This window comes from Phoxinus phoxinus, assembly GCF_949152265.1.
Source record: "Phoxinus phoxinus genome assembly, chromosome: 16".
NCBI classification, from domain to species: domain Eukaryota; kingdom Metazoa; phylum Chordata; class Actinopteri; order Cypriniformes; family Leuciscidae; genus Phoxinus; species Phoxinus phoxinus.
In genome coordinates, this window is record NC_136891.1 from 31,721,400 (window position 1) to 31,749,339 (window position 27,940).

A 27,940-nucleotide genomic window follows, 5' to 3' on the forward strand; every position below is an offset into this window, starting at 1 on the left:
TTTAATTTAATACTGTGAAGCTGCTTTAATACAATCTGTATTGTGAAAAGCGCTATACACATATTCTTGACTTGAATAACCGTCAGTTTCGACTCATTGAACGGAGAACCGTCGCTTTTGGTCCAACTCACCTAAAAAACAAACAAAAACTATTTAGCTTCTCAGTCAGTGTCGTGAGCTCCATTATGGCTGCAACCAAATAATTTTAAACAAGAAATTACAATAAACAGCCTTATTAACCAATTTCGATAACAAACTGCCGGAATTTCAAGAAAGACGAGATAACTAATCACGTCATGCGGTAAATAGGTGCATCGGTTCTTTTAAATCGGTTCTTTGAAATAACTGTCAAAAGAACCGATTTGCGGAAATGAATCTTAGTATGAACAAAGAGTATAGAAGTACCCTCTATACTCTTTGGTATGAATTCCTATTACTACTTACAAATCTCCACAACTAGATGGCGTTAACGAACAACATTAATGACTTACTAAGGGTATCTGCACTTTACCCTGGAAACAATTATGGAATCCTTCCTCGTATGACAATATAAATATAATATACCTAAAAGTATTCATAGTGAACCATAACATAAAAAGCACCAAACTTCTTGTGCACTTCAAATGAAAGCTTTAATTAGAAATAGTTATATACACACTGTAGAATTAAATTAAACTTTATACAAATATTAAAATACTATCTTCACACCCACAGCAATGTACAGAGGAAAACCAAAAAAAAAAAAAAAGTGTAATGGGGATGGGGAGATGGGTGGATGAGTGAGTCAACTTAAATTACATTTGCAGAAAAACACCGTACAACAGTGTTTCACACACATCCTGGACATACTTTTTTAATTGCGTCCTTTCTTTTTTTTAAACTTAAAAAATCCTTTTGAATAAAACTGATAGACAAAAAGAAATAAAAGCTCATATGTTCATATTTCACAAATCACTGAGAAAAAAAAAAAAAGGTTCTGAGGAAGTTCGGGTGAACAATCTTATGTCACATCCTCCAAAGGAGTAAAACCCTACGTCTGAAATTCAACAAGACAATGTTTATGCATAGAAAAAAAAAAAGTAAGGCCATAAGGAAACTGAAGACAAATTACCATAAAGCCAGTGAGACAGAAGAAACGTGATTACAAAGTGAGAAATGCATAAAATGTACAAGTTAAGGCAGCAGTAATATTTTGCCTTCAGTTTGCATGAAAAAAATGTAAATAAATTTACAAAAACAAGCCAGGAACACAAAACTGAGGATGTGTAGACAAACTGCCCTCTCTCTCCAAAGTCAGACACACACACACACAAAATATATATACGATGCATGGTGACAAACATCAGAATCTCGCATGAACCACACGGGGGATATACACATGAGGTGGCAATGTCCAATGAGCAAGGGTGAAAAAATGCAAAACGAAAAGCAATTCAAATGAAAGATTCATTGGTTTTTCAAATGCCCATTTGCCAAAAGAACATTATGAGTGAAGAACAAGGCCATTTTCTGGAGCGGAGTCTATACAGTGCATTAAAACAATGCACAACATATTTAAGATCTGATGAATTCTCTTTACAAATACCATCTTAAGCAAATGATTTATTAAGAAAACTTAATAGAAGGTGCGTGCTTCTATCTTTGATAGTCATCTTTAAGATAGCCATGCCACAGCTGGCTTTGCAAAGCATTCAAATGTAATATATGCGGCTTAATTTTCATTTAACAAATTAAAAGTGAATTAAACTTGCTTAAATTATAAAAGTCAAAGCTAATAAGGTACAGCCCAGCAATGAACTTAGTCCAGACCCAACAAAGTCCTCTTGGAAAAAGAACATACAAGTGATAAAAATAAAATAAAACATTAAAGTCTTCTTTGCTTGTGCGTGCAACACAGAAACGTGAGAGAGCTATACTTGCTTTTAAAAGGAAGAAATACAGTTGAATTATTTCTCTGAAAGTATGTCTCCCTCACTTTGGACAAACAGACATGTAGACAAGGAACATCCATCCTAGTTAAATAACGTCGCGATTAGAAAATGGAGGTATTGAAAATGTTTCTTATTTTGGGGAAAAGAAGCCTAGATGATACTTCAGCCCTCTTCGAATGACAGCCACACAGTCACACAGGCATCAGAAAAACACACACACACGCGCACACACACACACACACACACACACGCACGCACGCACACACGCAGAGCACAGCACAGGTACTTTTTGACAAATAAAAAGGCAAGCATGTATTTTGAATACAGTACAATGTAAATCAGTTCAACCCTGCGTCTCGCACAAGGGAATGTGTCGAGATGGTGCTATGCGTCATGCTTCGATTGTGCCGTGCTCCTGTGTGTAAGCGTGTAGAACGAAACAGAGAATAGAAATTGCACAGAACATGCAGCATCAAAGAGAAAAGGGCCTGGCTTAGCAAATCCTTGCTGAACTCTCCCCTTCGCAAGAGGTCACAGTCATTGACGGAGCAGAGGTCCACAACGTAATCTTAATGCATTCATCTGTAATTAGTGAATCCTCGTCATGGCGAGTAAGCCTGTGAGTGCAACTGATTATTAGCGCACCTGCAAGAAAAGTGTTAAACTTGAGCACTCGCGCATCCCTTTGAGGGGTCGCCTGGTCAAAAGTCCTTCCTGTCAAGAGAGCTGCCAGACTCCACGGGGGCCACGCAGCTTGTAGAGCCCAGGGCCGGGCGATGTGTTGGCAGACGGACAGCTGATGGATCTTATTTACTGCTGCGTTCTGAAGGGTAGGTGAGGGGTAAGTGTTTGGTGAGAAGCTTTAGGGGTTACAGTGCTGGCCAGCGATGACAGAGAGAGGGAGGGGGCTGCACACAGGCTCAGGCTTCCTTTAGCAATGGAATATCTGAAGAAAAGACATGAAGAAGGTATAAGGTTAGGCACAGAAATTAAAATGAGTATTGTAATATATATAAAAAAAATAAAAAAAAATGGGTCAATGGCATGTAGCTCATTTTTTAAATTTAAAAATACGGTCCCACTTTATATTAAGTGGCTTTAAGTACTATGTACTTACATCGAAAAATAAGTACAATGTACTTATTGTGTTCATGTTTTATTGTAAAACACTTTTGCTGCTGTTGCGGTGTGATACGGGTAAGGTTAGGGACAGGTGTGCTGGTATGGTTAAGTTTAAGGTTGGGTTAAGGTATAAGTGAAGGGTCAACAGTGTAATCACAAATGTAATTACATACATTAATTACAGCTGTAATTACATGCAGGTATTTTAAAAATATGTTCAATGTAAAAACATGTATGTACACAATAAGTCCATTGTATCAAATTAGTAATTTCAATGTAAGTACATAGTACTTAAATCCACTTAATATAAAATGGGACCAAAAATACTTTAAAAATGCAATACACCCCTTGAATACACCCCTTCTATTATAAGTGTGTGTTTTGAAATAAGGAATACAATTAACTTTAATCGTTTTGAGAGAGCATAACGGCAAAAATCTGGTGATACAACTGTCCTGACATTAGAATAAAGATAAACGTTTTATTTAAAAAATTGAGTAATGCATAGGCTAAGTCTCTTAAATATCAAATAACAGACCTTTTTATGACACAGCCATGTTAGTTCAGGTAGTGAAATGTCGTTTAGTTGTAATATGACTAAATAAATGATTAATTATACAATTATTTTAGAAGGTCAGGCTACTTCAGATTGTAAAATATTGTTTAATACAGGGTTCCCACACCTTGGTTAACTTAAAATTCAAGGACTTTCCAGGTCCAATACACTCAAATTCAAGGACTTAATGTGGGGACACATTTATTGTGTCCAACAACAAACGTTGAGGTTCCACCGTAGTAGTTTCATGCGCGCGTGAACGCCATGGCAACGTACAATACAAAGTACCTCACGTGGGAAACACTTAATGTAAAGCGTACATGCAAATCAAGCAAGCTAGTGTGCGCCATGTGTTGGCGAAATAACACACTAGCGGACCAGAGGGAATAATATGTAATTTTATCCAGAAACCTTCTTGCACAAAATAAATTCAAGCCCTTTCAAGGACCTGCATCTATGTTTGTTTATTTTAAAAACTTTCCAGGGCCTTGAATTTTTTTCCCCAGATTCACAAACTTCCAAGGATTTCAAGGACCCGTGTGAACCCTGTTAATAATATTACTATTGTAAAATGTCTGTTTTTTTTTCTTCTCAGAAATGTAACCGAAATTGAGCCAAAACGCCCATATTGTCGAGTATCCACACAAATGAAACCACACATCACCTCTACATCTAGATGTGCAAGTTCACTCACCATCACCATAGTCTTCGGCAGAGGTGACTGAAAGCAAGCTGTGCTGATCGCTGCTCTCGCTGCTCTGCCTGCGGTGGAGAGGCGCAGCGGCACCAGGCTGCTCAGCAGCCCAGGAGCAAGAGGATGGAGAGGAGGAGGAGGAGGAGGGCACCTGGTGAACCAATACAGTCTCTGCGTGACACAAGGGCGCAGCAGTCGATGTGGAGGGGAAACTGTAACTCGTCTGAGCCTGTTCTAGAGGTTCGTTCGAACCCTCCACCTGCGGGCCCTCCGACAGCACGATCTGAACCCGGGACTCAGGAGGTGGGACGGAAGTGCCGCCTGCGCCATACACGGCCTCTTCGTAGGAGGGCAGCGAGACCTGAACGCCCTCCACCATGATGGAGGTAGGCTGTCCTGACACACCCTGCTCCCGGCTGCTTTAAAAGAGTGAAGGAGAGATATGGGAATAAAAAGTAAGGCTTAAACGGTGTCAAATCCTGACCCGTGGCTTACATCACAGTGGGCGGATTACACAACAGCAAACGACTGGAACAACAGCGCAGTAGGGGACGTGCCATATTTGTTCATGTCAAACAGTTGGAATTAAGATTGACTTAAACTCTGCATGCTACTAAAATTAGTACATATGCAAACACTTCAAGAAGCTGTTTTTTTTTTACGTTCTCAATGCATTCAGTGGTACCAAAAAGGACTGAAAAAGTACACAAAGTAAAAAATTTTTGTTTTGTTTAATGTACTTTAATAAAATAATCAAACCTACTAGTGGCATTTATTTGAATTAAATTGAGCACAAACACTTCAAGCAAACGGTTAAAAATAGTTTTGGACACTTGCTAGTGTCAAATGTAGTAGAACTTTTATTCAGCAAAGATGCATTAAATGCAGTGACTAAAGACATTTATAATGTAACAAAAAATCTGCATGCTATCAAAGGAATAAATTACATTTTAAAATATAAGATTTTATATTATAATAATATTTCACAATATTACAGTTTTTACTATATTTTTTATTAGATAAATGCTGCCTAGGTGAGCATAATAAACTTTTTTTTTTTTTTTTTTTTTTTACTAACCCAAAACAGTAGTGTAAATGAGGACAAACATCAAATGTTAAAATTTTAAGTGTCTTTTTAATATCTGAAAGTATACAGAATACTGTTTTTACTTCCACTATTTATTAACTTTTTTCCTGAAGCAGTTTTATAACAAAAAAAGGTCATAATTTAGGTTTTTAGATTTACATAAGAACTGTAATCTCCTTCCTTGTGAGAATAAAACAATACTCAGTAAGAGGGAGACAGGGCCTCACCGGCTGTGGTGGAAGGACTTGAGTTTGGGCTGAAGCAGAACAAACAGCACCACCAGCAGCAGGATGAGGGCCACAGAACTGGCAGTGGAGGCCACGATAGACAGAGCCGGCATGGGCAGCGTAGAGTGCTGATCCTCCCCTGGAAGAGAAACAATTTGTTTAATTCACTGCAGTGCGTAAAGCAAAAAACAAAACAAAAAGTTTATAATCAGATATAGCTGAAAAGCCAAAAGTGGTCTACCATCCTGGCTAAACCGTTTAACCTGGCCTGTTTTGGAGGTTTTAGAGGGGTTTGGGGTAATTTCAGCAGTTTGTGCTGGGAAACCAGCTGACCAAACAGAAAAAAAAAACCAGCAAACCACTTTCAGCTGTTTTAGATTTTTTTTTTCATCAGGGATAACTTCAATAAAGATAATCACAAAACCAAACAATCAGATTGAAATGATAAACAGTAATCAAGTTGTGTGAAGAAAAAACACACACATTCAAGCCACACCTGACAAATGACAAATTTCATCTAAAATTTTAGAGCTCCCTGAAATTTTAATATCCAAAACAAAGTTGATTGTCTAACAAAAAAATGATAGGTGATGTTTAAATGATGCTTTCTAAGACCTAAAACTCCCAATGCTGTACTAAACTCACTTGACCAGCTTGAACTGCGATCTACATTATTATAATTGAATGCATTTAAAATGATTCTCTGTTCTCAACATTTGCCAACATCCAGCTGCTGTGACATACCTTGCACAGGGTGACAGCTGATCAGCAAGGACGATTTCCACTCTCCATTGTCACAGGTTCGGAACTGGTACCCTCCTTTTAGAATGTAACCCTCATCACAGAAGTACTCGATCACGGTGCCCTGGGTCAGTCTGTGGCACGGCGAGGGGTGGCAGTTATATCCTCCGTTCTCCGGCTCACTCGGTGGTTGACAAACTATTGAGGAAAAAAGCTTGAGAGTCAGTGCGAAGGAGAGGAGCCAGAGCTTTCATATTAGGAGAACTCCGGTCAATTTTAACATTGAGCTCAATTTTTAGTAAATTTGGAGTGCTGTCAATACAGAGAACAACGACAAAAATCGGTGTTGCCTACACTGTGTTATCCTCTTTTTAAAATTTGCACCCTATTGACTTGAATGGGACTTTAAACCTGCTTTTATTTCTCTTATCATCCTTGATGTGTCATTACAAGTGCCCAGCCATGTTGAGTGATTCCTTCAGAGTGAACACGAGTGAATCTGACTGTAGTAGATGTGAAAGATATGAATAAAAATGATGTTATTTCAGCCAGCGCACAGACCTGTATTTACTTCCTGTTTTCGGTCGAAGTCCACAGTAGTCGATTGTCGAGTTCACGCGCGTGATCATAGGTAACTAAAGCTAGGGAGTTCTCCTTTAATGTAGAAGTTTGACGTAGAACTGTTTTTCTGTAATTCCAACATAATGTGAACACAGCATTCGCCTTTGTGGAATGAAATGTTAAAGAGAAGGTTAAATTGAACATACCATCATTTTTGACACAGCGAGGCAGGTCCGAAGACCAGTGGCCTGAGACGGTGCAGGTGATAATGCTGTAGCCATCCAGCGTGTATCCTGGATCGCAGCTGTACTGCAATAGTGTGCCAACAGGGAAGGAGCCGCGGTTTGTTTCCGTCAGGTTCCCACTGCCATGAGGCACAACTGAGGGTCTGGGACAACCTACAGGGGCAGAAAGAGCCGAGGTTAGCATAAAAACCCATTCAACTCAACTAAAAAAAGTGCCAACCAGTTCAAATTTCTCATGGGGCCTGTTCCTGTTATAGTGTCCTTCAATATGACTGCAGCACAGACTACATTAACTAGTTATTTAATAATGATGAAAGCCACTTATTGACTGTAAATTTAGGATAACAAATGATAAAAGATCAACTAACAATGACAAAATATTCGTGACCAACTTGAACATGAGTAAAATCTGCATGGGACACTTTCACCTTCACATGAAACTCCTTCACACAGATTTCAATTTAATTTACATTTTAAGTGCAACTTTATTTGCGACTGCACATTAAGGCTGCTTCGAAATGTTCTGAAGAAAAATAAATAAAACAAAGTAATAAATTACAGTTTTCATGGTTGATCATTTCTGTCACTTCCAAGTACTTGGGAACTAACATCACACACTCAGGCTCACACCAAAAGTTCTGGTCTAAAAGTGACCTAAAATTGATTTGCACTAACCCTAAAATTCATACCGTGTCAAAGAAAAAGGGGACACAAGTAGATCTTATTCTCATATTGCTGACTGTCTGGTATTACATACCGGTACTCAATTTAACAAAAACTTCACCCATATTACACACAAAATGTCCAACTTTGAAAAGCATAACAGAATACTGCATTTCTGCCCTCGGGCTTAATGGCATAAAGCCAGTGGTATCTCTTTCCCTCTCATTTTCTTCATCTTTCTCACACGAGCAAAAAAACACATTTCCTGAGCCTCTGAGCCGGAGCTTTATTCACACAATAGATCACTTGAAACACGTAAACATGTCTATCCCTCATTACATTTATCCAGCGGAGAGAAAGAAAACAACTAAAACAAACAAGGTCTGTTTGGAGAGACCACCTCGATCCCTGTGTTCTCTAATCTGAGCTTTTAACATGCCCTTAAGCCGCGATCAGCCGATTATGGACTCAGAGTTCGGACACACAGCTCAAACTCTTCTGATTTGACACCAGAGACACATTCAGGATATGAACTACAGATGCAAAGCTTCACAATCCATTATATCAAACGTGCAACATCTGGAAGCAATTGTTTTTTTGTTGGAGTCAGCGATCAGTATTTTAATGCACTTTTTAAAATGGAAAGTTCTGATTCTGAGTGGACCAGCCACACTCGAAGCATTACAATGATAAAAGTATGAAAAAAGGCGTTTCAGCTTAAAATTCTAATTCAAATCTTAAAATATGTTGAAACAATGATATGTCCCTCCCAAACTGTAAAATAATAAAACATTAAATGAAAAAATATACATAAATTGTAAAAAGTACAAAAATGTAAATACAATATAAAATATTATAATAATATTAATAAATAAAAAAGCCTGAAAAACCAATTATTTGGCAAAAGAACATTTTATTCTGATTAATATAGGCTAATTATTATTTATTATTATTAAATGTAACTACTTATTGAACCTGTCTATCGTACTGCTGTTGGCCAATTTTATACAAGCCACTATTAAATAATAAGCCACTTGAAGCCATGTATTACATAGAGTTTACCATGATTTAGGCACAACACCAAAGCATTTTACCCCTTGGCCATGGTAAAGTCATTGTACTCAAAAGGCGTATCCTTTTATTCCACAAATAAATCAGTTTCAAAAAGAAGAGAATGAGACTACTACATACATCACAAAATAACCAAATATAGCTCACATTAAAGATATATATTGCAAACCTCAGCTACATTGTTTTGCCTTTGGTTTGATTAAAACTGGATCTTCAAACTAGAATTTTTCTCCACTGTTGTCATTTCATTGTTAGTTCATGCGTCACTGAAAGCTAGGATCTATCGAGGGAAAATGTGAAAAGAATCTCAGATTTGCGGAAGAATGTTTGTAAATGACGGCTAGTCAGACCTGCTATGACAAGTTGCTCTGGTCATTCACAATCTAAAACTGACTGTACACATGACAATAGAGATACCTATCTTACGAGTGCCATATGGGATGGGTTATGTGTTTGAAAACATTACGACCAGAAATATGTAGTAATGTTCCAACTGAAATCCCAATTAACCTGTTTGGCTGGCAGGAGTTTCTTAAGAAACCTGGTTTTAGTCTCTGTAGAGAGGTGTCGTCTTAGCGGCCTCTAATTTAATAACTAATGATCCTTGCGACGGAAGTGAATCAAAAAAAAACTTTAGCTGGAAAATATCTTTATTCAAGAACCGCTATAAAGCCAAAACAATCTCTGTTACCTTAAATTATCCGTTTATCACTGTAAAGCTGCTTTGAAACAATCTACATTGTTAAAAGCGCTATATAAAATGGAGATGACTTAATTTAGTCTACCTTGAACATCACATCAAATTTACCCCTTAATGCACTCTAACGGGATCCTAGACCTCCTCTACTAAACACCAATAATCTGAATAAAATATACCTCATTTAGGTAATGAGAAGTTTAGCATTTGGAGTGAGATCCCAACAATGAAACTAAATGTCAAACACATGGTCCTGAACGGCCTTTACCCTCCATCTGTCCATGATGCAGCACCAGAAGAAAGAAAAAAACCCAAGGGATTAACAGCGGAATGAAATTCTAATTATCCTTCATTAGAAATGGCTGTGGTCTAAAAAGAGGATCACATTACTGACCACTGCAGTGCGCAGCTGCTCAGTGAGACCAAAACCCAGCAGTCCAGGCATGGATTAGACACTGGTGTCTCAAAAAAAAAAAAAAAAAAATCCTCCCTGGTAAATATGTTTTTGTTGGAGATCTCCTTATGACATGGGCTGATGTGTTTTTCAATCTCTATGTGTTTTTCCATATCTCCAGATTCAAATCCCTGAGATCGTAAACAAATGGTCAATAAATGGTAGAAGGGGAATTTGTTCCTCTGTCCTATTTATGGAATTTGTAGAAACTAAAGAGGGAGGATCTCCCACAGACAGAAACCTAACTAAGGGATGCCTGGCTGGTATGACCAAAATCTTTAAATCACGACATGATTCATGTTATAAATCATTCACAACAACAGTATATCATGACTTCTTTTCACTGGAAATGCAGCCCAAAAAATTGTCCTAACTATGTGGTAATGTCTATTTTTTTATTATTAATGACTTAAACGTATAGAAAGCGTTTCCATTTATGTAATAGTAGAGTTTTTACGGAGTTCATTTTTGTTAACTAAAATTAGAATAAAAACTAGCATACCTGTGTAAAACTACACTAAAATAAATTTCCATGGCACCAAACTAAAACAAAAATGATACACGGTACATTATAAAAAGTGACCAACCTGAATGCATTAAGCTTGAAAATGTCAATAGATAGAAATACAACTCGACTATTTTTTAAATTATACTTGTTAGCACATTAACTTTGCCAGCCCTAAAATACTAAACCTATCCTAAATTTAAAATACACACTCAAAAATAAATGAAATAAAAATGTAAGCAAAATGTTTCCACCATATGCACGCAGCAAAATGGAATCGCTCACATTATCATAAACACAGGTTGGAAAAATACATTATTGTTCAAAAGTAAAAATTCAAAAATTCAATACTTAAACAGTATTGAAAAGGTATAGCAGAATCTATTGACTCATCTCTACCAGCATAATGCCCTGCTCTAACCTCACATGGTGATTCATTCATAATGCATGTTTGTACATTGAACTCTAATACAGTGATCACCAAAGCCTGCTTTACAAACCTCCTGAGATATCCAGAGCTGTGGGCCAACGTGTTTATAGCACTGCGAGTTTGACGTTGTTGACGAAACAAGCACACCACAGCTGCTGAGATATGAGATATGAGACCCACCCGTGACACAACATGTCTTGAATGGCTCTCAAAGGGCCAATAACAGTATGTGGTTTCCTTCTTAAGAAAACGCTGCACGAGAGAGAGGAGGCCGCAAGATACTCGAGTCTCAGGTTTCTGTGTACATAACACGGTTGGGACGACATGAATCCTACTGCAGGCGAGAGGGATAACGGGTTGGTGTGTGTGAGCGTACATGTCTGCGTTTACTGTTCCCACATGTGTTCAGACTCGAAGGGTTAAAGGGAAACACAGCACACAGCTGACGGCGAGAGATAAAGCGCACCCAAACTCTCACGCCCGAGCAGGAAGGGATGTTAGGAAAGAGTTCCAGTGAAAGGAGTGTTATTCCTGCAGGGATAGAGGAGAGAGGAATGAGTTTCCACATGCACATGTCTAATAACACAGAAAAAAAAGACAGAAGAAACACACAAACTTGGCTGCTACAACAAAACGAGCCCCGACAAGACTCTCCCTGGATAAAACACTGATCCATCCAGAATGAAACCATAACGGTTCGAGCTTCTAATGCCTGAATACACAGATTCAATCATATTTTTTGACTCCACACACAAACAAACACCGACCAAAATATCAAAAAACATCTCTCAGCATCATAATTTAAACACTGCTAAGCATTTTCACATTTGACTATTTATTCACAGACAGTGTAGCATAGACCAACACATTAATACTAATTTATAAAAAATAATTATCTAATTTATGAATACTCAAAGGACAATAATTACTTTAATGTTAAGCAATAAATGGATATTAAAATTTTATATCATTAAATAAAAAAACAAAAATCAATTATTTTAATTGCTACTAGTGAATTTAGACATCACAACATTATACAGTATGAAAAATGGATATTTAGTTTTGAGGTCCGTTGACTGAATATTACATTTAACAGCGTTAATAATTATTAGTATTTTAAAGATGAACTTTAAGTGAGCGTTGGATGATGGCAAAGGAAATCTAATTGAGAATGCACAGTAAAAAAAAAAAATCTAATATTGGCCCATAACTTATACAGTACTGATATATCTAGCTAAAATAACTGACAATAGGCTATTGATTATTGGCCATTACAAAAAGAAAATAAATTAACCAATAACAGCACAAAATTGAAACCAATGCATCTCTAAAATATATAGCAGGCTATCTTTTTATTTGGGACACGTGGACAACAAAAGGGCCTTAAATGATGCCTGTCTTCTGAGAAACCGAACAAAAGCATTAATCAAAGCTCCACGTGTCCTTTATTATGCCCATTCACATTCCGAGGTCGGCGGCTGACTGATTCAAGCCGCTTGTCCTCACAAACCAAATCGACTATGAGGGAAAACCAAGAGACAATCTGACAGAAGACACAGAGGAAGACTCTATTGTTCCTCTAGGCTTTGTCACAGTCAGAAGTGGCAGATGGGTGTTTCTGTTTGCACCCTCCTGATTCTGTTCGGACAGCTGTGAGGCACAAGTAACTCCTCTTCTGTGTACAGAGAGGGACAAAAAGGAAAAAATAGCGAGCGAGAGGGGGCACCCGGTGGCCCTGCTGTGTCTGCTATCAGCGGATGGCTCTCTAGACACAGTGCTCTTGTGTTCGGGATCTGCTGTGCCTTGGCTCACCCACTCCAGGAATGCACTCGGCCCACAGCTAATGACAGATTGGAGCCTCTGTGGTGCACGCAAGCGGTCGGAGCAAAAGCTGCTGCCATTCAGCCGCCTGGATCCTGGGCCAGCAGCTGTGCTCAGAGGTGCTGACATCAATTGTGCTGGCTAATGGCTATTAGGAACTTGAGTGCGAAAAGGGCATCTGTTTAAACGTGACTGGGCGACTTAGAGGGTCAACAGTGAATGGCTATCAAACACTGTCCACAAAGACAGATGGCGCAGTTGTTTTGAAGCAAGCTAAAAAAAAAATGTTTTGGCAATGCTGAGCAAAAAAGGGTGGAGTGTTTTCATGTAAATAGTTTCACTTTTTTAATCTCACACCACAGTCACATCACGAGTTAACCACCAAGGGATCGGTTCCACACGCAACAGATACCAAACGCTAGTTGCAGGAATCTTACAGCAACCTTAAAATAATTCAAACTGGTCAAAAATGTAATTGCAAAAGTCTTGAATGGGAAGTTCACCTCTTGTTCACAAAAAGTACAGAATCAACCAATTCACTGAAAATATTCCACTCAAAAGAATGATTTGTTAAAGAATCGGACATCCGATTCCCAGATTTTCAGTGAAAAACAACTTTAATCGGGTCTGTTTCTCATCTAGAGTCATACAGGTTCAGTGCTGGACTTTGTTATTCTTAGTTATTTACCGATATAGTGACTAATAAACTTGAAGTCTCACACATTCACAGGAAATAGCTTTCTTCCACATTGAAAAGTAAGGATACAAGTGTACGAGTTGCATGGAGGACTTTCTGGTCTTCTTTTTTTAAGCTTGAAAGCTTCTGTCCCTGTTCATTGTAATTACATCGGGGGAAAAAGCACCTAGTGGATTCTACAATAACTTCTCCATTATTTTCCACAGAAGTAGACATACAGGTTTGAAATGAAGCAAATAAAGCAACCAAGTGTGTGTATACTCCACATTTATGCAACTCTATTTAAACATCTATACTAGGAAATAATCTAAGGCAAATCAATCATCATATGAGGAACCATCGGTCTTTTAGTCACTTACATTTTTACTTCCTCATGAATTTCCGTGAATCAGTAACTCGGTCTCATCTGGCTATACAAGGCAAGATGTGGGTTCTGAAATAATTGAATCACCATGAGCCGGTGCCGCTAGAGTATTGTCATTGAAAGCGGCAGGATGAAAATGGGTTTTTATGAAACTGCATGATTTCCCTGATGTGTAATGAATATTTGAAATATGGACTGCTAGTCACAAAGCTACAAACATGTGAGCAAATAGATCAGCAAAAGAGTAAATGTTATTTTTAGATTCGCAATTTCACATATATAGTTTCGTATTATCTCCTTTCTACCAATGATAAACCAGACATCAACCTTTAAACTCAGTCGTGCCATTGTGTTTGATAAAGGCGTGGGTGGATAATAAACTGAACCAAACACATCTTGTATTAAGATATACAACATAAAAGTAATATTTCAACTTGCATCTGCACAAAAGGATGAGAATGCACACATGAACTTGTCAAAATGAGTAACACCCGTTGTGGATGCACTCTTCCGGTAACAACGTGATGAAACAAGGGCAACTAAAGCACAGAGAATTCACAGCATGCTCATAATAATGTTATGTATAGATTGGCGCAGTACATCTTGCACTTTACTGTATTTTCATCTCTACTTTATCAAGTTGTGGAGCGTGTCTCCTCGCAGCAGATCTGCGTTTGTGTGCGACGGAGGGATTTCTGCCACTGTTTTGACTCTTTTACACATTTTAGAAGCTATTCATGAGTTCTCAGCTGGTCAAAATAGCATCATATGTAGGCTACGTACATACAACGAGTGCATTTATCCCAGCACACAGCATAGTTTTGGATGTTTGCCAAGTTCCGTAGCGAAATATACGTAATAAAAGCAAACCAATCAGGTTGTGAACATATCCATATGCCTTTAGGTTCGGTGATAAAAACGCCAATGTGAATGCTAAGTAAGCGGACCAGGACTAAATGTTTTGTTTTTTTTGGTCCAGACCAAACTACAAGTGTGAACACAACCTAACTCCCATCGTGGATGTGTATTGTCTTCACAAAACAACAACGCTGAAACATGGGAACTAAAGCACAAAGAATTTACAGTCTATTAAAATAGTGTTTTCATAACGATAAAGAGAAATATATTTATATATTATCGTTTTCATGATCGATCGTCGCTGTCAAGTTTGAGTACTCATGCTCTAGTCCACACTATAGTGTTTATCGAGAGCACACACGGCCACAAGAGAGGCGCTTGCAGTCTTCTGAATTATGAAATGACAAATGGGGCATCTTGTAAAGGTACAAAACTGCTATTTGTCCACAACACAAGAGACACAAGCCCTATGATTCATATCATTCCTAACCCAAATTATTTGACACCCACACAAACATCCTCTAAAACATTTGATGTGAAATTGAGGGACTGCACAACATCTGCTACTAGCAACATATTTTTACTGTAGAAAGCGAAGTAAGATTTGAGGGGAAAATAAAACTTAGTTGGAGAGGGAAATAAGACATTTACTGTTTCATACAGATTTTCCAAAAAAAGAAGAATCAGGTCAGCCTGGTAACTCTTTTAAAGTTGCACCACAAAGTGATCGAACCGAAACGATCGAACGGGAAGTGTATGACCACAGGTCTCATTTTATTTTCACATGATGCACCTCAATCAATCAAACAAACAAACAGCACTTTTATTGGGACATTTACCGTCGGGTAATGATGGTTAGAAAAAAAAAAAAAAGTGCAGACATTTCTCAAACCCACACAAACCACATCCTGAAGCATAAGAATGCTGCTTCTGCATTTTGTTTTGGAAATAAATACAACTTTTATCTAACACAAGGATGCATTAAATTGATCAAATGACAATAAAGACATTTATAATGTATCAGTTTCCAAAAAATGACCAAGCAGCGCAACAACTGATAATTTCATGATGATTTCTGAAGGATCATGTGACACGGAAGACTGGAGTAATGATGCTGAAAATTCAGCTTTGCCATCAAAAGAATAATTTTTTTTTTTTTTTTTAAATAATATGTGAATACCGGTAATAATATATTATTATATAAATATAAAATTAAACTTTGTAATGATATTTAACTGTATTAGTGTATTTGATTAAATAAATGGAGTCTTGGTGACAATGCAAAAACATTCAAAACAATCTTTCCAGCCCCAAACCTCATGTCAAGTGATCCCTATAACGGTTTAAGCATGTGCATGAAAGTACCAGAAAAGAATCAATCAACATTAAACAATTTGTTGCAAATTCTATTTGATTCTACTTTTTACAATTTAATTCTGCTTTTTGATTATTCACAATATAGCTGAGGTGTAATCATCGGGTTTATGTATGCTATAGCTTACGATGCCAGCACCTCATCCAATGCCTTTCAGGTCATAATGGCTTGAAAACAGTCTTTGCTGATGTGAGAAGTAACTTGCTAACATACAGTATGGAAGTGTTACAGTGGAAAAATTAGAGTAAGAAGTGAGTAACATGGGAAATTCCTGTAGTTCACAATGTGCCTAGTGCTAAAAACAGAGTGACTTCAGCTGTGTGCCTTCAGGGAGCTGCTTTTCATTCTCACACTCAGCAACAGCGTGGGCCAAGTCAAGCTTCAGAAACCCTGAGATCAGCCCCTGAGAACAGCAAGGGTTTTTTTTATGTTGCCTTCCTGTGCTACTTCCTCTTGTTTGTTTCTGTTAGACACACACGTGAATGAAGCATTGCAATCGAGCCTTTTAAAAATAATCGTTTCAAACAACATGATTTCATAAAGTAGGATCTGGTCCCTGCTTGTTTCTACTTGTAAACTTTGTACCTTGAAATGACATTGTTCAGTGAATGTTTCAAGCAGTTTGCTGTAACCTGTCTTGACTAGAGATGTGCGCAATTACTAATTTCATTAACGTTTAAAAGGAAATTTTGCAACGGACTAGTCTATAACCCCCTGGAGACAGTCTATATGCGTTTTTATATATCTATTTTAAATATACAACTTAATCTATGAACAATGAAATCCCATCCAAAATGCCGCTAAAAATAGGTCAGATACGTACGATATGATTGCAAACCGTTATCCATTATAGACATTTTTATTTATATCAACTGAATCAGCAGGCAGCACAGGCCCAATAAGTTCAAACCTAATAGCCTATTATAAACAGATTTCCTCAAATAAAAAGTTAGTCCGTTAAGGTATTGTTGTCCGTTACCACAGCAACCACTTGCTTGTCCGGGTATAAACACACTTCTTGTTTATGAAAAGTATCTGTACACATGACGGGCTGCAAAATCGCAAGAAAAACGTGACGTGTACTGACAGTAGGGCTGTAAACGATTAATCGTGATTAATCAAATCCAAAATAAAAGTTTGTGATTACATAATATATGTGTGTGTACTGTGTATAATTATTTTGTATATATAAATTCACACACATGCATGTATATATTTGAGATATATTTGCATTTATATATTGCATATATATTTTTATATGATTGAGATTATATATAAAAATATAACTATTTTATATATAAATAACACATTTTTCTTAAATATATACATGCATGTGTGTGTGTTTATATATACAAAATAATTATACACAATACACACACATATATTATGTAATCACAAACTATTATTTTGGATTCGATTAATCGCGATTAATCATTTACAGCCTTAACTGACAGCTACATTATTTAAGCGTATTCTCTTTGTTAGGATGCTGATATAGCAACTGCTCAAGTGTCAAGTAAGTTTCATTCATAATGTTTGTCCTTTAATCCGATAAACAATTTCATATCGTATTGTCCCTCATAAAGAGTAGTATATCAAGGCTATAAGCTAGCTTTATTGCTAGTTTGACATGACTTGCTCATCTTCCGAGTGGACGTTTCTCTGAATACCACCGTGAGTGACAAAGAATACCAACGCATGCAAAATCTGAGGTTAAATTAAATTATTTAGTTTTTCGCTCCAAAATAATATATTACTTTTAAAATGTAAAATTAACATTAAATATAAATTAAAACATAATAAAAATAATGTACTGACGACTAGTATTTCCAAGTCGACTGGCAGCAGCAGTATCGTTTAATCGACTAGTCGAATAGTCTCGCACATCCCTAGTCTGGACATTGACATTGATGACCTGCCAATCAAGCTACGTGGCCAAAAGTATAAGCAGACCTGTGGGGATTTGCACATCCAGTTCAGGTTTCTCTTTCATCACTCAGAAGCCTTATATGCTTCCTTCAGCATGTTCTACAACAGAACAACAGAAGCCGCGTTTCCATTACCCTTCAAATTGCGCAAATTGAAATTGCGAATTGAAAATACGCTCAATGGAAACACGTCAATTTCGCAAAAACTCTCGTTTATCGCAAAAAAGTTTTTACGCTCGCATGAGGAGGTTTTTCAGCCAATTCGAAAAAGGAATATTTCGCAAAACTGCAATGGAAACAGTTTTTGCGCATTTACAGTCACCTGACTTAGAAGACGCGGTGTGTTTGGGGTCCATGTACGCAAATAATAATAATTATCATCATTATTATAACATTTACTAGGCTACATATTTAGATGACGCTTTTATCCAAAAAAGGAACAAAGCAATTCGTCAAATGTCATTCATAATACGGGTTAGACAATAATAATACAGAGCTGAGATTATCACAAATAAACACAATATTTTGACGCATATCTAAGGGTATGTGTGGAGTGTGGAGCGCGCACTACATGGCACGGAGGCGCGGGCGTGAACACTTGCATTTTCCTATTAACAGTGAAACAACTTAATATAGCCTACTCTATAATTTCTGGTCATACAGAAAATAATAATACATTATTTGTAACTACTTTTATTTGTGTAAACAATAACAAGAAAATGTTGTGCTTTTGTAAAATAAAATAAAACAATCAGGCGCGTTTTCATGATCTCCGTGAACTGGAGCGCGAGAACTGAAACAAAATATAGCCTATGTAGGCTAAAGCTTGAAATGTCCACTTTAAAACGAACAAATTCGAATCGAAAGCTAATACATTTTGTTCTGATTAAGTAATCCGTATGAAAGGTGCATTTCTCTCTAAAAGAGCATCTGCTTAACAGCGGAGATGGAGATGTTTTTAGCCGAGTTAGAAAACAATAGTTTAATAATATTAATGGCTCTTCTTATTCAGCACTGCGGGAAAATGTCAATTCCAGGTTCTAATTTGGCCTTAGAAAACCAGTAAAATCGACAAGTTTTCCATATTAATTTGTGAATAAGTTTAATAAAGGGGAAAAAAGTCATTAAACAAACATCTGAAAATTCGTCGATATTTACTTTTTTGCGCAGCAGTTGGTGTAGCCAGTTTAAATTAAAATTGTGGTGTTCAACTTTGCGTTTTAAAAAGACAACCGTTTATTTTTCGTTTTTCAATTACGGGTTTAAAAAGGAAAAAACGAATGGACACAAAAGTAGCCTACATTGATCGTTTGGAATAGGAGACAGAGTTCTTTATTAAATTCATAAAAGAAACAATAATTAGCCTATAGGAATACTGGATTCTAAACTTCAAAGAAATGCCACAATCAAAACCTCAGCGCAGAAATGAGGGTGAAACACCCAGAAACTCCTTATATTTCGTTTGGAATATAAGGGTCTTTCCCTGCCATTAATGCTTGGATAAAACACGTAGGTCTCCCTCCATTAATAATAATAATGTCTAATGCGGTGGCTGTGAGATTATATAAACCAACGTCCGCTGCCGTGATTTTTAGAATGACTTTATCGCGAGAGAAAAAGGACGTTTTAGTCGCATAACATCAGTTAATGGAAACGCCGTCATTTCGCAATAGTTTTGTATCGATATTTAGATAAAAGCGCAAAACATTTGAGCAAATCTGTAATGGAAACGCGGCTACAGATCCAAGGTCTAGGACTTCCTGTAAGGGGTCGATTTCATGCATTTACGCCCATTAAGACTTAAAGACTTTAACTATTATGTCCATTTTTACAAGATGCACTAGAAGTCTCAGGTTTTCCCAGAATGAGTCTGTGAAGTTTCAGCTCAATGGATCATTTATTTGACCAATCTGTAAATGTCCTTTTTTGGGTGGAAGCAAAAAACATGCGGTTTTCGTGAGTGTATTTTTAAACGCAAATGAGCTGCTGCTCCTCACCCCCCTTTCCAGAAGAGCCTTTACAACTCATGCCTCTGATACTCACCCAACAACAAACAAAATATCTGCTTTTTTATTATTATCTGTATTGTGGTTACGTTTACATGACTTTGCAGTTCTTCATCATCATTATTTGTATGCGTTTTAAAGCCATACCAGTTTAATCTTCTGATATGCGGTTTTCTGAGCGCACACACCCAAAGCACAAGCACAGAAAGCCCGCTGTGAGCACTAAACTAAGTTCTCTTTCGTATCCTACTGTGCTTAAACTGTCAAGTACACACAAAGTTTACATAAACAGTCAGTATGTCTGTGATTGTAAACAGCAGGGAAAGAAGTTGCATGTCTATATTAGAAAGACGTGCATTAAAGCGGCAGCTTTAGGCTACAGGACCTGCTGCTGTCTATGCTGTTAATGTGAATAAAAATAAATAAATAATACGAATAATGTCAACAAAATGACTGACTAACTTTTGTAGCTTTAATAGCTTACTTGAATGCTGCAGTTAAATGTTTTGGCAGAAGATAAACATGGCAGACTGTGTACAGCTCATTCAGGGGAGGAGCTATGCTAATAGGGCCGACTCCGTCGCTAGGCGTTGCCAAGGGCCTGTTCCACTGTGACATCACAATGGATGCATTTCTGAACTACTCATTTTGAAACACCTTTTCTGATTTATGGGGAAAATAAACAGAGTGGATGGATTTTTATCACAGTATGGTGATTGTGTACACAACTAAATTAAATTGTAAAACTGAATTTTGCATAATAGCCTTTAAATAATTAGTTTTATTTACAATTTCTTTTCAACATTTTTTTAACTGAAATTACACACCTTTAAGAACACTGAAGAGATGAACCGAACAAAAATGGATATTTGGGTGGATGAATGGAAAAACAGCCAAAAATATGGCACAATATCATCAACTGACTTTCATCGGATGACCTTGAAAAATCATCCCTTCTGTCCGCTGCTCAGTCTGTGGGAAGGCTGAACACGTAGCTTTCAGCCGATGTAATAGATTCATGCCAAACACGTGTGAGCAGCCATACATCCATGCATACACACACACACACACACACTTTACTTGGGATCACTTGGGACACTTTTGTCCCTGGCTCGACTTTGTGGTGCTGAATCAATATGGGAATGTGGCCACATGGGATCAGCGGTCCAGCCCAATCCCACCATCCCTCAATCTCTCCATCTCCAAATGCAACGCTCTCAATGACTCACATATTACATAAGGCAAGAGACACTCATTTGCTCATTGAGCCGCGCTCACGTGTTGTTAAGGGGAAATAGTGCAGATGCCGTGTGGTTTTGGAAACAGAGTTAAAGGCTATTTAGACTGGACTAGTTTTCCAAACGACGCTTTATTAATGTTTTGATTTCAAAGAACGATTCAGGTGGATTGGGTCAATACTTAGTCTTAGTGTATATATACAGTGCCCTCCACAAACATTGGCACCCTTGGTTAATATGAGCAAAAGCAGCAGCGAACTTCAAAAGGGACCTGGTTCTATGGTCTGATAGGCTTTATAAACACAAACACACACACACACACACGTGCCCAAAGTGACTAAGGTCACACATAAACACCTCAGTCTTTATAACAACACATCGACTGCCTGTCAACATGGACATCTGTCTTAGTTCTCAGGCCAAATCTGCCATGTTGAACATGATATAGAGGTATTTTAGTGAGGGAGACTCTGGATGAGACTCACGGACAGGGGCAACAGACATACACACACCCTCAGAGGAGAGAAAGAAAGAGATTTGAGTGCCCAGCCCCCACAAACACCTCCCAGATGCTCGACTGAAAACAAAGAAATGATGCTCATTTTATTCCATCCGGTAGCTTAAGTCCAACGGTTATTTCGGTTATCAAAGCACTGACAGCGATAAAAACAAAAGAACAAAAGCCTTTGTCTTTGACGTCAAGAATCATGGATGCCAACAGACAAAACCGCCCAAGTGTAAACCATTTGTGACTCAGAATTATGCAGAAACCAAAATTCAATATAATACATTGAAAAACCTCAATTCCCGTAAGTTACTTTACATTTTTCATAATCTAAGGACATATTACTTCCAACGAAATAAATCAATGAGGCAGCTGTCGGCATCTTAAATATTCATGTTTAGAGTGTGTGAGAGTGGACAGCATATCGAGGTGTAGGAGTTTGGAGGAGGTTTTGTGTATAATCTTACCTGAAGCTTGGCCTGTGGGGAACATGCCGAGGAGAAGGAGCAGCAGGGATTTGGCGGCCACCCTGTGAGCGAGCGAGGCTCTCGTCTCACACGCTACCATTCCATTGCACATCTTTCAGCACTGCTTGTGCAGCAAGAGTCCTCTCCGGCTGAACCTGATGACACAAACACACACTTATTACTACAGGGAGCTCAGTAGTTAGTGTGTTAAATGCATAACAGAAGCGGTAGAAACAAACCCTTTATAAGTACTTTACCACACTCACATGTAGGGGTGGGCAATATGACCAAAATTGTATAACACGATATGAGTAATTTTATGTCACGATAAAGATAATATTAGGGCTGGGTATCGATTCAGATGTTCCAATTCGATTCGCAAGCTCTAAATTCGATTCGATTTCGATTGTCGATTCTAAATTTGATTTCGATTTGACTCAATGAATATAGATTTAATACAAATCCTATATTTATTTATTTTTTAAACGGTGAACAAGTTTACAAGTGGTTAATTAAAGGAACACTCCGACTTTTTGGGACTGAAGCACTGCTACTTGGGCGGAGTGATAACCGCAGCACCTGAGACGCGCTCTGAACGAACTCTCTGCTCCTCACCACGGCGCGTCTCAGGTGCTGCGGTTATCCCTCCGCCCAAGTAGCAGTGCTTCGCCTTCAGAGAATATAGTTCCCAGTATTTATATGGTTAAAATATGTCTGTGTCTCATGTGACTTTGTTTTTTGTACACTCTGTGACTATACAAATCACAACATGTAAATAGGAAAATGTTTGCATTATTTTGTCACTTATTTGGATTAGTATGCTAGCTGCAACCATTTACATCCAGTCTTTGTGCTAAGCTAGGCTAGCGGTGGGTGCTTCAAACAGACTTATAGCACGCACGGAGATGAAAAAGGTATGTATGGACTTATCTAACAATGGGGGATAAGTTGAATAGGCTAAAGTCCCAAAAAGTCGGAGTGTTCCTTTAATAAAAAGAAATTAAGAGCCACAAAAACCTGTATATTAAACTTTTTATTTTAGGTACACTTGGGTACATTAAAACCCAACTTCAAATGCATACAATGAATAGACAGGATTTTGATCCAAGATGAAAAATGTATGCTGTAAAGTCAGAATAGTCGCATGCCTTGATCAAACAGGATCAGGTTATTTTATGTTTAAGAGAAAACTAACATTCGCTGTAACATGGAGGCTGCAAGCCTATGAACTGTAGGAAAACTAATACTGGCTTTTGGGTGATGGATAAATAAATATGGGGAATTTTTAAAATTTTTTTGGCCTTTGAGAATAGATTTTGAATCGACCACATTTTACAAAATCGATTAATCGAAAAATCTAATTTTTTGCCCAGCCCTAAAAGATATCATTCACAAAATAGTTATTTTTGCTTTGAATAAGGTTTTTATGACATTTTAATCAACAAAATACAGAAAAGATGCTGCAGGAAATTCATATGGTGTATGGTGTTGTTTATATTACATATTAAGCCTATTACTAATTAGCAAATATGCACTTAGGGGAAAAACAAGAGCACGGCCATCACACAAATGAGAGCAGGTGCAACGGTGCTGCTAAGTAAGCACAAGCCATTTGTCAGCATTCCTCCAAAAGAAGATACATGTGTGTGCAGAAAAAAAGATTACGGTAAGTTCAAAAACATGGGGTGCTCGAGTCTGAGAAACAAACAGGATGCTGAGGGTGCAGCTACCGCCAATCTGCCACCGCCACCACACCTTTCCCCTCATAGCTCCGGAGAAGCACTAGGGTGTCCAAGGAGCACAAGGAGTGTGACGCACATCCCACTGGCAGAGAAGAGCTCGCCTGCTGTCTCGTGTACCAAACAGACTAGAGCAACGGAACATTCTGCAACAAAATGCTAAGTGCCAAGAGGATCCCAGAGTGGGAAAGCAGCAAATCAGCCTGGATTCAGTTAAAGTGACTAAGGTGTTGTACAGATGGCATCCCGAGTAAGCGTAATATCGCAATAACACAAATATCCAACAACGACTGCTTGAAAATATTGTAAAATACAGATAAATTACCGTATCACAAGCGGTTGAAGAACCAAGCTTGTACAAAATGCAGAGAAAAATGGATTGACTGATGGATTGTAACTCTCTGGATATTGACACGACGCAAGAAACCAGTTGATGCAAACACAAAAGACTACAACGGTAGGGCTGTAAACGATTAATCGCGATTAATCGAATCCAAAATAAAAGTTTGTGTTTACATAATATATGTGTGTGTATTGTGTATCATTATTATATATATATATATATATATATATATATATATATTAAATAAAAATACACACACATGCATGTTTATATTTGAGAAATATTTGCATTTATATACTGCATATATATATTTTTATATGATTTATATCATATATAACTATTTTATATATAAATAACAAATTTTTCTTAAATATATACATGCATGTGTGTATATTTATATATAGAAAATAATTATACACAATACACACACATGTATTATGTAAACACAAACTTTTATTTTGGATTCGATTAATCGCGAATAATCGTTTACAGCCCTATCGGTATTCGAGGACCGTTGCTGACTGAAATAATACTGTAACACATTGCACCGAGAAACTGGATTTAAAGGGCAAGTTCACCCAAAAATCCATAAGACTTTTCCAAACCCATAAGACTTTTATTCATATTCAACTATTTTAACGAAACTTGAGAGCTTTCTGTTCCTCCATTGAAAGTTTATTACACCAAAACGTAGATGCATCAAAAAGATCCATATGAATCAAGTTTAATCCAAGTTACGAACAGACTTAATTTAGGCTTTTATTCACATATAAATATTAATCAAAGCACAGATAAAGCACATAAAACATGTAGGGCTGTAAACGATTAATCGCGATTAATCGCATCCAAAATAAAAGTTTGTGTTTACATAATATATGTGTGTGTATTGTGAATAATTATTTTGTATATATAAATACACACACATGCATGTATATATTTAAGAAAAAGGTTGTTATTTATATATAAAATAGTTCTATTTATATATATAAATTATATACAAATATATATGCAGTATATGCAAATATTTCTCAAATATACACATGCATGTGTGTGTATTTATATTTACAAAATAATTATACACAATACACACACATATTATGTAAACACACTTTTATTTTGGATGCGATTAATCACGATTAATCGTTTACAGCCCTAAAAATATGATAAGTCGATGGATTTAGACTAAACTGCCTGATTTATATGGAATTGTTTTAGGACCTATTTATGGACATTTTGCAGTATCAACGTTTTAGTGGAATTGGCTTTCAATGACGGAACCGAAATCCCTCAGGTTTTAATAAAAACATCTTAATTTGTGTTTGAGAAGAACAAGCATCTTATGGGTTTGGAACAACATGAGGAACAGGAGTTATCCCTTTAAAATATCTGTTTTATTATATGAGTTTTAATTATTTGTTTTTGAAAGCATTTCCATACCACTTTGTGGTAAAACAAGTTTAACCACATTAGAAAGCCATAATCCTATCACACTACTAGTCACTTTCCTTTGAAGCAAACAACAAATCCGGCCAGATGCCAAAAATAACGTGGCACCAGAGTTCCTGCTTGATCATACCAGCGCTGCCTTCAGGTTCAAACATAAAAGGGTTTGAGCAAGAAATATCCAAATACAGAGCACTTCCAGGGAGTTTAAGATAGGAGACAGAAAGGGAGAAAGACAGAAATACATAGCTGGGAATATTGAGATTCAATCTGGCAAGAAGAGTCATGACAGTAAAGAAAAGGCCTTTTGTTTAGTATATTATTGCTCACACAGTTCCTCTATTTACACCTTTGCATATGAAAGGCAATGAGGAAGAGGTGGTCATCCATAGGGATCCAACAAGAGTTTGTGCAGGGAAGTTTTTCAAAGCAACAATTACATTTGTTCACATGATATCATATTGAAACAACATCTCGATCAAGTTTCAACATGAAGCTTCACATTTAAGTCAAGACATGCTACGGCAAAAAGCACAGTAAAGTTGTAGTTGGGTTACAAGTGGGGCAAAAACAAAGCAACAACCAATGCATGCTGTCTGAAAATTAGAGATACCAGACAATTACAAAGCAATTAGACGTGGGCAGATCAGATGACACTAATCTGGTTTACACTGTCGCCTCACAGCAAAAACAAACAGCACACCTTTATTAAAAAATAAAAGGCCAGGTATTTCGAGTGTAAACAGTGCGCGTAGGGATGTGGACATGGTAACGTAGGCTAGTTGTTCAATGTAAAACAGAAATAAGCCTCAGTATGTGCGGGCTTAAAGTCACACGCGTCGACACGTGCAACTGTTCCGAGAGCAGAACAAGTACAACAAAGAGAACAGATCGTGCCCTGTGAAATATTGTGAGAACAAAACAACATTAACCAATACAATCAAACCAAAAATTATGACTCACTAATGTTCGCGATTAGGTTTCATAAAATAAGAAACTTTGAGGTTGTTTCTAACTTTTCGAACACAAGTTTTTAAAGTCCTCCTGTTATGCGAACAGTGTTTACGGCACAGCACTTTGTGCATGTGCGCGCGTATGTGTTTGCGCGTGTACGAGTCCAATGTCCAAGAAAAAAACAGTATGTATATTATAATTATATAGTGACAAACTCCCTAGATATTAACACGACGCAAGAAACCGGTTGACGCAAGCACAAAAGACTACAACGATATTCGAGGTCCGCTGCTGACCGAAATAATACTGTTACACATTGACGAATATACTTGTCAATGTATCGAAAACAAAAACATCCGTTTAACAATAACGATACACATACAACAGATATTTAACAGTCTAGTAAAGTAAAATGGCAGCCTATGGCTAACAACAGGCTTTGTCCGCATCCCCGGACTGGCGAATTTAGTAATCGCGTTATGACACACTAATTAACAGACACATTTCCAATTGAAACTCGGAAGATAATGACATAAGGACAGTGTGATTAACTTAAACAACACACACACGTCATGATCTTTAACAAAAACGATCGTTCGCTGTGATCGGAACAGTGCTTTTGATTGGATTAGGATTCACTAGCAAGCTAAGTTATATGTCTGGAATAGCTCCCCATGTGAATATTAAAGTCCTATCAATCAATAACTTACCGACCTACTATTTCTATATTTAAGTACGCAGACTGAATCATTTGACTATCGATACATGTTAGCTTTTTATGCTAAATAGTGATTCAGACCCTAAAGACTCCGAGTGGCTAACCGTGTTAGCTCAGCTAACTAACCTTCACAGCGCAAAACAAAAAACAAAAACAGATCTTACCAGTGAATGCCCTCCTCTTTAAAACCAGTTTTGGGTCACCATTAGGCTGCGTCTAATAGATGGAAATCCCAGGGTTACTGTAAACGAGGTATATGCTGGTATGGAATATATTCAGAGATTCTGACGGCCCTTTACGATCTGAACATCCGTCTACGGAGAAGGTTGAGAGCAGCCAGCCAGCGGGGCCAGATCGGAGTACCTCCTCCCAACAGAAGGAAAGGGCTTCGAGCTCCACCAGTGGCCTCGCTCTCACACCGTCTCCATGACGACCATGGCGAACTGTACGCGCGAGGGGGCGGGGCTTACGAGGTTCACGAGAAATCAGCTGGAACGTGG

The 27,940-nt window shown here is 37.5% G+C and overlaps 1 protein-coding gene across 2 annotated transcripts; it reads right to left on the reverse strand.

The window, feature by feature from the left end:
• Positions 1 to 612: 612 nt before the first annotated feature.
• susd6 (sushi domain containing 6) lies at positions 613 to 27,895 on the reverse strand. 2 transcript variants are annotated; one of them, XM_079639735.1, is made up of 7 exons: positions 27,605 to 27,887; positions 22,244 to 22,398; positions 7,126 to 7,317; positions 6,362 to 6,556; positions 5,618 to 5,756; positions 4,304 to 4,719; positions 613 to 2,877 (listed from the first exon to the last, which is right to left on the reverse strand). In XM_079639735.1, exons 2-7 carry the CDS (start codon positions 22,353 to 22,355, stop codon positions 2,852 to 2,854), a joined length of 1,080 nt encoding a protein of 359 aa, XP_079495861.1. In that variant the 5' UTR covers positions 22,356 to 22,398; positions 27,605 to 27,887; the 3' UTR covers positions 613 to 2,851. The 2 variants fall into 2 exon arrangements, with proteins under 2 accessions (XP_079495861.1, XP_079495860.1); XM_079639734.1 differs by having other exon boundaries at positions 614 to 2,877; positions 4,304 to 4,722; positions 27,605 to 27,895.
• Positions 27,896 to 27,940: the final 45 nt, after the last annotated feature.